This window comes from Crassostrea angulata, chromosome 7, assembly GCF_025612915.1.
Source record: "Crassostrea angulata isolate pt1a10 chromosome 7, ASM2561291v2, whole genome shotgun sequence".
Taxonomy (NCBI): domain Eukaryota; kingdom Metazoa; phylum Mollusca; class Bivalvia; order Ostreida; family Ostreidae; genus Magallana; species Magallana angulata.
Window position 1 is genome coordinate 45,669,651 of NC_069117.1, and position 12,527 is coordinate 45,682,177.

The 12,527-nt window shown below is 35.0% G+C and overlaps 2 protein-coding genes across 2 annotated transcripts; one reads left to right on the forward strand and one right to left on the reverse strand.

The window, feature by feature from the left end:
- Positions 1–775: 775 nt before the first annotated feature.
- Positions 776–9,686, reverse strand: LOC128155140 (nuclear pore glycoprotein p62-like). The gene is made up of 9 exons (XM_052816707.1): positions 9,432–9,686; positions 6,659–6,739; positions 5,578–5,901; positions 4,973–5,273; positions 4,399–4,591; positions 3,737–3,921; positions 3,428–3,539; positions 3,257–3,323; positions 776–1,146 (listed from the first exon to the last, which is right to left on the reverse strand). The coding sequence occupies exons 1-9, from the start codon at positions 9,496–9,498 to the stop codon at positions 1,055–1,057; spliced, it is 1,422 nt and encodes a 473-aa protein (XP_052672667.1). The 5' UTR covers positions 9,499–9,686; the 3' UTR covers positions 776–1,054.
- Positions 9,687–9,805: 119 nt separating this feature from the next.
- On the forward strand, positions 9,806–11,637 carry LOC128155143 (28S ribosomal protein S21, mitochondrial-like). The gene is made up of 2 exons (XM_052816712.1): positions 9,806–9,948; positions 11,015–11,637. Exons 1-2 carry the CDS (start codon positions 9,854–9,856, stop codon positions 11,190–11,192), a joined length of 273 nt encoding a protein of 90 aa, XP_052672672.1. The 5' UTR covers positions 9,806–9,853; the 3' UTR covers positions 11,193–11,637.
- Positions 11,638–12,527: the final 890 nt, after the last annotated feature.

Here is a 12,527-nt window from a genome sequence, read left to right on the forward strand (position 1 = left end):
ATCATTATTCTTACTCAAAAGGAAAATAACAGCTTTAGAAAGACGTCAAGGTTATTTTATGTGCTTAAATTAAAAGATTATTCAAGTAAACAGAGATAGCATATATCATGTCTTAATTGTCAACTACAGCTGACCTCTCGAAAGGCAGGGATGGGTAACTGAGTGTAACAAGAGGCCCATGGGTCACATCACTAACCTGGGCAACAATGGGCATAATAAAATCATTTTTATGGGTAGCATCCTACTCATTTGGATCATGATTTGAACAAACTTGAATCTAAACTACCTGAAGATGCTTCAACACAAGTTACAGCCAGGCTGGCCAATTGTTTTTCAGAAGATTTTTTCTCTATATATCAGATGTAAAAATTTGACCCCCCATTGTTCCCCAACCTTACCTCTAAGGATCATGATTTGACCACAATTGAATCATCACTACCTGAGAATGCTTCCACACAATTGAATCTTCACTACCTGAGGATGCTACCACACAAGTTTCAGGTTTTATGGTTAATAGGTTTTTGAGAAGAAGATTTTTAAATATTTTATTTACATATATTCTAGGGAAATTTTGCAGCATTATTATTTTAAACAGCAAACTCTGTATTACATATAAAAACTTTTATACCAAGCCATGAACCAGTAAATTCTATCTACAATTTGCAGAATAAAATGCTCCTTTATAAGGATTATAATAAAGCAAATTTCCACTCTTTTCTAACTCAAACACAGTACATCCATTAAATAAGTAACAGTCACCACCATTTGTATACTGTTAACTGTAATCTGGAACCTTTATTGTTGTTTAGTCTTTGGGGACAACCTGTACATACGAGAAGGACAATAATAAATGTTGCAATTCACAAACAACAGTTCAATTTCTCCTTGAAACCAACAAGGTCTTTTTAAATGAGAAGAAGTACAACAATCATATTAGATCTCTTATAGAAGTCTCATGTCCGCACATTTTCAAAATCTGTGATGCTCAGTCTGTTTTAATCCATGAATTACAGATCAGTTATGTGAATATGTGAATACTGGTAGGTAACTACTATCAGTTGTACACAAGTCTGAAATTCCTTTCCTGTTCTCTCTTTTGAACCTCCATCTGTTTTGAAATTTCATCAACTTTCCTTCCAAGAAGAGCTGAAAAATATAAAAAGAGTATTTCAATTTCACAAGTAGAATAATGACGGCATGCATTAAGAATATCTTAATAACTTTAACTACTGTCCACCAGCAAATGATAATACTGTCCACCAGCAAATGATATTACATGACCCCCCCCCCCCCAAATCTAACATTTCAATGCATGAATTAAAATGAAGAGCCATGTTTTTTTAGCACAGCTACCTGTCTAAATTCTTTAGCTTAGCTCGGTGGTTGCAAACACTGGTAAATTGCTAAACTAGTGAGTTGCAAATCATGATTTCTAGTCCGGCTTATATCTTTTTCACAAGCTTTTATTTAATATCATATTTCAAAATCTAATATTAATATGTTTTACGGTGCGACCGTTGGGGCGAGCACAGCATGTGATCAAACAATGAATTATAATAAATTATTAAAATAAAATCAACAACGTGAAATTTGAATGCCAAAAAATAAAACATACCTATTTTTCAGTAAATTTTCATTATTCATAGTTTATAAGACTTGTTATAATTTATTTATTTATATGTAGAACAATAGTTTAATCTCAGATACAATGTTGTTAAATATTAAAGATTTTAATATATAAATATTCATTGCACTGCATCTCCTCTTTTAAAGTGATTGTGGTTATGATTGATTGATTGATTTCCCCCTTTTTTTTTGCAGTAGACATTTTTTCTTAAACTTACATATAAAACTTGACTCATCATTTAGCTCCCCCCATGCTAAAATTTTTTTCATTTTCGTCAATTTATACATGTTTAATTTTATTTTTAATTTACGCTTAAAAATATTTGCTTATCATGTTAAAAGAACATGGTGTTGTCCCCCCCCCTCCCCCCCCCCCCCCCCCCCGCATGTAATAAATGGAAGTGAAAATAAAGAAACCATTGAACTGCTAAAGAGCTGAAGGATTAGAATTTTCATGATTTATTTTTCTTTTTGCTTGCAAAGATTTTTTGGATGAGGCTGCCATCCACCTACCCACCCCCTTTAAAAAATGGCGCTGCTACGTATAACGTTACGTTTCAGGAAATTACCGTAATTATAGTGAATAAAATATTTGTGAGCATTCATCCAAATTAGTGCAATTTACAACCGTTTCCTGTATCTGAAGAAATGTCCTTATTCGTCAGCTGTTCTTTATCTTAGCCTTTGCAAGATTTTAAGAGGATTTTGGTCATTTCAGCAGGTTTACAATAACTTCAATTAGAGTAATTTCCCCTTATCAGTGCTTATTGTGACGTCAAAGCTGACGTTGGTTAAGTGTCGTCTTACTCTTTAAAACTCCCCTGAGAAATAAAAGTATGCGAAATATACTGTTTTATTTACTTAAAAAGCATGATGTTCTTAAAATTACACATCTTATAAACTTTTCAAAGGTTTTACTTTGATTCTCAGGAGAACGTGATGTTGGAACGTGAGGTTGGAAACCATTGGTACTATGAATTGTGGGTCAAAATTTACTGACTCCAAAAAAATATATCGGATCAATGTGTAAACGTTTGTGACGTCACACGATTATTTTTGATTGAAAGTGTACTGAGGTGAACTTTAGAGGTAACATTGACTGTATGTCGCTTACATCGTTATTGTTTTTACTGTCTAAATTTGTCTTGCTGATTCTCGTGAGAGTGTGAAGTGATAAAAATGGCCATGATTACAGGGAACTACTGGGACGATTAAAACGATGCATTACTGGTCCGATTTACTGACGCCAAAAAAATCCGTTGAATGAATGTGCAACTAGTCCGAATTTTTTATTCACACACGCCTTGCCGGTAGAGCTCGCTTCGCGCCGGCGCTGTGCGCCGGCGAGCTGCGCTCGCTATTACTGTACATTCCTATTTAAACGCGAGGAATAAATATCCGCATAAAATTGCAAGAAGTGCACCTCACAAATTTTAAAATCTCGCTTTTATTTTTTTAGAAATATGTAAACTACATGAAACTTTGATAAAAATTTGGCATCGTAATTTTATTTTCTCACAATTTGGTGGAAAACGGCTTAATCGCAGAATTAAGTACTCGCATAAAAAAAGGAATATACAGTACATGTGAACATGATCTCAAATACTCTACACATATAAAAATTTCTTACTTGAATTCTGATCAATCCATTGCAGGGAATCCATGTGAGAGTTGAGAATCTTTGTAATTTGCTGAATCTGTAAATATTGCATAAAAATAAATAATCATATAATACACAAAACTAACAAGGAATGTCGTTAATAAAATGAGTTCATTGATAACTGTTGTGATTTCCCCTTACTGGGTCTGTTTGGTCTTGGTTTGTATTTGATGAATTCAAGTGGTCGATAATTTCCTTCAAATCTGACAACATTCTCTTCAGCTGAGCATCAATATTCTCGGCTAACTGATATCTACAAACAAAACACATACAATAGGAATGCTTTTCTAAAAATTGAAATTTTATCCCCAAATTACCAATAATCAAAACGATTTCTATTGCACCTTTGTATATTTTGAATCATAAGTTGCAGAAATTAAGACAACATATCGGTATCCAAAGTTCCCATAATCCAATTTCATGAATGAATCTGATTGGTAGCTGACTTACGTGTTTTCCCTCTCCAGAGCGGAATGCTGCTGAATGTTGATGTTTGGCTGCTGCTCCACGGCTTTCTCCAGCGGGGCCAGGAGTTCCTCCAGCTCTCTCTGCTGGGAGTGAATGAAGTCCAACTCATGGTCAAGCTTCTGCTGGTCTACCTTAACACGCTCCATGTCACTGTTTAGTGTTGTGATCTGTGTACCAAATAAATGAAAAAATAAATCAATCCTCTAGTAGAAATATGCTTTTTTACTTATTTTTTTTTTTTGGGGGGGGGGGGGGGGGGGAGGGTGCTGCAAATTCAGCAAATGTAAACCAAATTTGTACATTCTTTTTGTGTGTGCAAAAGTTATCTTTTGCAATTACAAAACTTTTTTATAGTAAACAACTTTAACTGATATGATTTTTGCATGTTTAATTTTTGCCACTAAGAAATGGCTGTGAAATTTGTGAAAATAGATTATGGCTTAAATTACTGAGAAAACAGTGACGAGTGTACAAGTAACACAATACAGATAGTCATTGTTCTTTGGCAAAAAGAGTAGACTTATATTTTATAGTGGCTAATGTCGATGTCTCTAGAGACATAGTGTCAAAGTGTCTAGAGACATCAACATAAATCATCGACTAATACATTGTGGTGCAAATACATGTACTAAACTCTAGCCGACCTTTTCTCCGTTCTCCACAAGGAGGCGATCCCAGGCGTTGACCTGAGTAGCAAGCTCCAGAAAGTCCTGTTCCTGTTTCTCCAGCTCCGACATCCACTTGTTGATGTTCTCCTCAAGCTGTTGGTACGACATCTTGGAGCCTGCACTTGCTGCTGCCACCGTTACTCCCGCTGCAGAGCTAACTGCCGCCGAACTATAGGAGTATGATAGTAACTGAATAACTAATCACTGGACAACTAAACATTTTGGGTTTTATCACCTCAAATTCAACTTTTTTTACGGTATTTCATTGATCCTAATTCCTTAATTTCTTACAAATAAATACAGTTTATAACAAAAAATATCACAATCAAATCTTAGTATATATATTAAATAGTAAATATAGAAATCACTACTCTAGCAGAAAATTTTAGGAATTTCACAATGATTACTGATTTTTAAAATAATCACCCTAAAAATATTAAGCAATGTTTCTGCTGTTAATAATAATACATGTATTAATAATAATGACAACCATCAGGATGAATTTAAATTTAAGAGTTACAAATATTATCTCTATGTAGATAATAAGTACCTTGTAGCAGCAACTGCTGTTGGAAAGCCAAGGGTGCTCTGTGTTGTGCTAGCAGCTGTAGTAGCACCACCAATCAGTGAGCCCAGGGTCGGCACCGCTGTTGTTTTCTGTGTGCCAAAGGTAATCCCACCACCACTGGAGGCTGTCCCCAGGGGATTTCCTGTGATTGTTGTGGAGGCAGCAGTTCCCAGAGTCCCCAGAGTGGGGCCCGCTGTAGGGGTGGCCTGGGTGGTACCCAGGGAAATTCCCACTGGCTTAGTAGCAGCTGCAGGCTGTCCAGTTAAGCTGAAACCTGTCCCTGCTGAATTCAATAGGAGGCAATGAAGCAGAAATTTACACAGAGATAAGATTTTGTTGAACTGTGATCTAACATTGTTTTGAAGAGAATTGAAAACTAAACAGTTCATATAAATCATTTTATTATGGAGATTCGAGATAATGGTAGCTGTACCATTTTCATATTACATGTATAAGAGAGTGCTGCATTGGGTTTTTTTTAATTGATTTGTATCATGTGATTATACAGAAAAAATATCATTAAATAGATCAAATTTAAAGACCAATAACTCTGGTATAAGATATAGAAATCATATCCTTTTCCATACCTGTGGCAGGAGTGGCCCCTAAAGTCAGACCTGTAGTTCCTGTCGGGGCAGCTGAGGCTCCTACAGGTGCTGCTGCTGGGGTACCTATGGAGGCTGTTGGCATTTTACCCATGGCAAATCCTGCCAGTCCCCCCAACTGTGTGCCAGTGGAAGCGGGGGCATTTGGCTGGGTAGAGGGTGTGGCCTTGGGGACACTTCCAGGGTTTTGTCCAAAAGAAAACCCACCGGGCGTGGCCGATGCTGGAGTGGCAGATGATCCAAAGGAAAACCCCCCTTGGGCAGGGGTAGAGGACTGGGACTGTCCCCCCAAAGAGAAAGCAGGTGCTACAAATAAACAGAAAGATATCAAGTTTGATAAATATTTTAATACATAATATTATGAGCTAAATAAAGGGGCTAATAGGCTGTAAGAGCATATGATGAAAATACTATACAAATTTTCACAAGGTTTGCTAGGGCATCTTGAATATTTCTCGCCGTGAACCAGTTGTTGTCAGTTGTTGTCATATAGATGACGGGTCTGGATAAGGCTTGGTCGCAAACATTAGTCATCGCAAACCACTTTATCAGAAGTCAATCGCGAAATAAAGTCGTCGCGAATAAAAGTTTGTTTGCAGTACATTAGATCAATTATTAGAACATGTTATTTAACACTGTTTTATCCGTCATATTACTCAATAAAAGAAAAATATATTCTCCATCACTGTCTGGTGAATAGTGGTTCCTACGAGATAATTTTCCTTCTCAATAATTTCATAGAACCTTACTACAAGTAGAGTAAAACACAGCTATAGCCAACACTTTTATAATGAATTGACGCTTACGGCAAAGCGATTTTTAATTCCCTGTGACTTAATTACATATTGTAAACTTGACGGATATAGTGAATTACGCTTATAACGAAGCAAAATCACCTGTCCCTGGTACTTCGTTATAAGCATGTTTTACTGTATAACTATGAATTAAGTTAAGAATTTCATTTGGCAAAAGCTCTCAGTCTGTTCTACAAACCTCAGTTCATAAAAAATCTTTAGTTGACAACGAGTCAACGATTTGACATTTTATTCATCTCATTTCGTACCTGATGTTCCAGGAGCAGCCGGCTTTTGTCCAAATGAAAACCCGCCTCCTAGCGGTGTAGAGGTACTGGAACTAGCAGGAGCTGAAAATTAATTAATAAAGTTTTGTAAAAAATTTAAAGATAGTGTATGCAGTTTTATTTTTTGGCCAGTGTAATTTTCATCCTTTTACACTTGCGTGAGCTAAAAATCAATTTTAAAGGTATTAATACACATGTAAACTGACAAAAAATAATATCTAAGGAAATTGATATGTTGATTTGAGTGACTATTGTTATCTTGACTGTATCTTAATGAGTGGGCAAAAATATGCAGGTATCAAATAAAGTTTGTTCTGTTATGTAATGACATTTCAACTAAAATTGTATTCTGAATTTGCGTTTCACCAAAAAGTCACACCATATATGTATTGAAAGATGTCTCAAACATGTACAGCAAAACTTGTTTATATAGCGAATTTCAAGGGATCTTAGAAAAAAAACTTTGTTATATCCGTAATTTGTTATATGCTTATAAGGTATTTGTAAGAATTTTTTTTGCAAAATTGTTATAAAATAATCAGCTGACAGTACTTAAACTACTGTAATACGGAAAAATGTAACATGTTCCCAGCGGGAGATCCAAAATTAACGATACTTCATTATTTGCCATAAATTCGTAATAGCTGTGATCGTTATATATGGCGAATTTGTATAGGTTTGTATAACAATTTGCCTGGACATAAATCAGAGTTAATTAAAGCCAAAAATTTGTTATATCCCTGTTCGTTATATTAGAGTTTTGCTGTATCCTAAAGCTTTGGTGTCCTGATAGGACCATTGCAAAATCTCAACAAAGAAGTTCCATCAAACAAGTTGTCACAATATCAAACAATTTTACAAAAATATGCTTTTGGGCTAACTCAACACATCAAACAACTCAATGTGATTGTCACGATTCTGGTACCTTAGTGGGATGGTATGTTTTACAGCATGTTAAGTAACTGTGCAACGGTATGTGGTAAATTACCATGACGATGCATTGTGTGAAATTGTATTGGTGTAATGGCATGAGGTGTGACAGCACAACCACAGTTGGTATGAAGTTTCATGAGCAAGTTATATGACATCTTGACTTGACAGAGTACTGACATCTTCGCTAGCCAAGGGTTTACCGTACAATCCACTCTGCCCGGGGCCCCCTCTACAACCCTTGGCAGATTAAGCCAATGATTTTAGAAATAGCACAGCAGTGTCTTGCATTTGAGTTAAATTGGAGCAGCTATAAATGTATTTTTCAACTAAGATATATCTTTTGGGGTTTACTTCAGGTTTACCCTGGAATTGCTTTTGAGGTCAATTGTACGCACTGAAGTGTGAAGACCCCGTCTTTTATCTTACCATCTTACTGCCTGTAATTCCCGCCCCTTGTATATTGCGAATACACCAGCAGCATCTGCTTTCAGGGGTATACTTCTGATTGAGTTTACACTCTGTGTCCACTCTTGGTTTACTTTGGATCCACTCTAGTAAACCCGGGGTAAACCCAGAAAGTAAACTCAGGGTTTAGTTGAGGTTTACTTTCTGTTAGGTTGGGTCTGATCGATACTGTATTTGTAATTATATCGAGCGCAGCGAGAGGCGGGCGAAGCCCGCCTCGCGAAGCGAGGATAAATGGTAACACGTATATATAAGAAAATCAGTGAAAAATGAAAGTTGAATCAGGGGTACTAAGGCCAAAAAAATTTCTTCCAGCCCTGGGCGCCGCCATCTTGGCAGCCATTTTGTTTTTAAAAAGTTAGTTCGATCATTGATTGATCAGTACTTATCGATGCTTGTTGCCCCTAAACTCGATTAAATAAATTCCAGTGTTTCAATAGAAGGTAATTCGAATTAAAAGAAATTAAAAAGGAAACCAGATAATTTTCAATAGTGCTTCAATCAAGAAACACGACATGTTCTATGTATGTGTTATCAAATTATCAGATGGAAAATAAAAACATTAAGGTCAAGGAACTGATCTTTTAGATGCCGAATAAAGTATTTAATTTTATTACAGCGGCATTCATATGAATTAAATTGATAAACAATGAAAGAAGACATAAAAAAATAGTTCGGAATAACGTTACTCTCTTCAGCTATTTCTGAAGACAAAACTTGTCTTTTTACGTCGGAAATATGACGGCACAATGTAGACTGAGCACGCGACGTTTAGTTAAACTTTGGCTAATGATTTGAGTAGGCAACCAGGCGGATCCTACTGTGTGCGTTTCAAATCAATTTTATTCTACAAAAATCAAACTGCACTGTGTTAAATCTGCACTCGGTCCAACGGTGACACCGTTTACATATTATATCATATGTTATTCATTAATCATGTAAAAATTGTAACAATGATTGTATTTAAATTTTGTATGAAAACACATCGAACTAAAGCCCCCATAAGAAGTTTCCCTGTGATCACCTGGCTTCGCAGCCAATCAGATTCCGTTGTGAGAGTTTTGATTTTGTCAGCTAAATCACCAAGGGTTGTAGAGTGGATCGTAAACCGTAGGCTTGCGAAGATGGAGTATTGTTTGACTGCGTGATAGTATAGTGGTTATTACAATAATGGTGTTAAGTTTGGAAATGGTTCTATGTGAACACCATATTTAGCTGTTTGGCAGCTGTGCATTTCCGATAAGCCAGGTGAAACTGGGCATGACAAGAGCATGACAAAGATTTTTACTGAATGACAATAATCATAAGCAAATTGTTGCAATAAAGAAGTTTCTTGCAAGTTTAAAGATAAACCAACCTCCTTGCGTTGATGGTGTTTGGGTTCCAAATGTAAATCCACTTCCCCCCGAATTTCCTCCGAACATACTTGCTGAGGTATTATTCTTTGACACTTCCTCAGTCTTAAGTATTATAATTACACTTTCTTCAAAGTTATTTTGAACGATGAACACAACAAAAGCTAGCTGAAGATAATTATTTCAATTTTCGCAGTTTTTAATCAAACCTGGGAATTCCCTCCACTATGAATGGAACCGGATGCACATATAAAAAGTTAATTCTTTCCCAATCGATTCGGGATTATTAAATCTTCGTGTGATTTTCATCAAATGGGTTTTAAGATGTTGTATAGCCTTTTTTCAAATATATGTATTGTAACTAAAGACAGAGAAATTTCATGTTCGCATAAACTATGTAGCAGTTAAACGAACGAGTTGGTGAATGTCAACTACGAAAATGAGACATTTTCGATTCGTTTCACGAACTGTTTTTGTGAAAAATAATAATATTGAAAAGGGTCTACAGGTCATAAATAGGTAGGTTTACATCAATATAAACGAATAAACAATGTTTGTGTGAATTTACTTATGAAATAGATATTTATATTGTTTAATCTTTATTGTTATGAATGATCTCTGCGAGGAAATTCGGATAAACTATGAAACAAGTTGGGACCAACCTCCCATATGGGATATCATCAACAATACTTGACGAAATAAAAAAAAATCTATATTTTGCACTGAATTTTCATTTACCATTTAGGAAATTGGTCCCGAGCTGTTACAACATATTACAAAACGGTCCTGGTTAATCTGTATACTATTTTTCTTTTTCTTTGCTGACTTCAGTATCAAATGTAAATAGAATGCCAATCACAGCTAAAAGCCTCTTATCTACAAGTTAAAAACCAGCTAAGGGTGACAGGAGGCAGCCATGGTGGTTAATCAGCTACTTCTTGAGTCCCTCAATGGTTATGGCTTCTCTGACATGATCTGGCAGGCTGTTTAAGTCCCTGATGGTTCTAGGGAAGAAGGAGAACTTGTACACGTCTCCACATGTTGTTGCTGACAGTACATTGTATTTTGCGCCCCTGGTCCGATTATCCCCAGGTGTTAAGTACGTTGTTGCTGGGATATCAATTAGCTCGTTGCTACCGGTAATTATGTATATCATAATAAATAGTGATCTAAGTCTGCACTTTACAAGGGGCTCCCAATGCAGTTCCTCTTTCATCGATGTTACACAGCCTGGTGTTCTTTCATTATAATTGCTCTTAAAAAACTCCTCTGGACACTCTCCAGCATTGTGTTTGGGTCTGTAGATAAGGATCCCAAACAGTCTCTGCATACTCCAAGGTTGGTCTGACCATTGTACTTAAAGTAGTAGATTTGACGTCAGCTCTGCATCCCTGGAAATTGTGGCAAAGAAAGCCTATAGAGTTTTGCTCTCAGTGATCAACATGAAAAATGTTTTATCTTTAATTGAGAAACATATGATTGTTGAAATTTGAACAGTGATTGTCAGTCTTATGTCCAGGTAAATAAAATAATGTACATAACTACATATATTAACAAGTAACACATTCATATTTTTATTTTGAAGGATGATGAGAGATGGATCGATTACAGCAGCAATTAGAAAGAATAGGGAATATATGAAACCATGCGAGGAGCGAAGTTTGGTTGACCGGATGCGAGCAAAGAGAATATATGGTGAAGGCATGTCCAAGAAAGTTGACTTTTTAATGCGAAAAAGCCGGACAAATCCCCACCCAAGATAGAAAAAGATATGATGTGTGGTTGTTTTAATCAGAAGACTAGAGTTTAATATTGAAATTTGCGAGTGATGTTTGACAGAATGCAATGAAAAGAGGATTTTCAGCACATAAAAATATCATTCTTCTTAGTACGTCAAATACAGCGAGCATTTTGATAAGCTAAAACAGAATTGTATTAGCTAAAGTGGTTTTGTTTTTTCAGTATGATTTCAGTTTCATTCCCTCTATTTTCAAAATGTACTTTTAACTTATCGATTATTGGTTATTATAAATTCAGTTTCATTCCCTCTATTTTCAAAATGTACTTTTAACTTATCGAATATAACAAATTACTTTTACAATGAGTCATATTTGATTTTGTCTGACATTTTGTTATGGACATGTTTTTCTGTACTGGTAGATGGAATAGAGTGTTGCTTTATAACATGGAACAGAATAAAACGAAAAACGGAAGTTCTTACTCTATAGGTAAATGCGTGAAATACTGGTACGTGCAAATTATAACCAAAACAAAAATTGTTTATATCTTTTAACAAATTATCAATATAAGTTGCATAATAATTATAATGTTGTATATGTCTAAAGTTTTCATATAAAAACGTGTATATAAGATTAAAGGGACTTGGACACAATTCGGGATCAAAAATTTTAATTTAATTTTTTATGTATAAATTGGGTTACTGGTGCATTTTAAATGATTGACCAAAATATTGAATGTTAAAGTTAAGTTACAAGTGAGATGCAGAGGTAAGAATTGATTGTTATGTAAACAAAGCTCAAGTCTTGTAATTGTTTACAAAAAATGAAATGTAGAGAATTGCCATTTCTTAGACAAAATGACATGTAAAAAACAATTTAAACTAATTCAATATCTTCATAAATACTTTTATCAACAAAAAAAGTTACATTTAATTGAAACTTGAATACCAATACAACACATATGTAATAAATGACAATATTCAAGCTTTGTTTACAAAACAAAGAATTATGAAATCTGTATTTTGCCCATAACTTTATATATGACTCTCAAATTTTGACATGACATTTTAAACTTCTATATTTATCATTATAAACATTTAAAATGGAAAAATAAAATTTGAAAAGTTTAAGTCAAATCGTGTTTAAGTCCCTCTAAAACGTTTCAATTCTTTCGGTATCAGATATCAAATATCTAAATGTTATTGAATAAAATGGATGAATATAAATATAACAGTATACATTATGAAAACTGTGCATAAACTTATACATGTAGCTGTATATGTCTGAACTACATCTACTATCTTATGAAAAACAAGAGGGTGTCGTTAATTAATTAACGGTGTCGTAAATGCAGGATTA

Coding starts and splice junctions, on each gene's coding strand:
- LOC128155143 (XM_052816712.1), top strand. CDS start 9,854: ATGTCAACTACGAAAATGAGACATTTTCGATTCGTTTCACGAACTGTT. Junction 9,949..11,014: donor GGTCTACAGGTCATAAATAG/GTAGGTTTACAT, acceptor TTTATTTTGAAG/GATGATGAGAGATGGATCGA.
- LOC128155140 (XM_052816707.1), bottom strand. CDS start 9,498: ATGTTCGGAGGAAATTCGGGGGGAAGTGGATTTACATTTGGAACCCAA. Junction 5,274..5,577: donor AGGGGCCACTCCTGCCACAG/GTATGGAAAAGG, acceptor TATTGAATTCAG/CAGGGACAGGTTTCAGCTTA. Junction 3,324..3,427: donor ACCAAGACCAAACAGACCCA/GTAAGGGGAAAT, acceptor CAATATTTACAG/ATTCAGCAAATTACAAAGAT.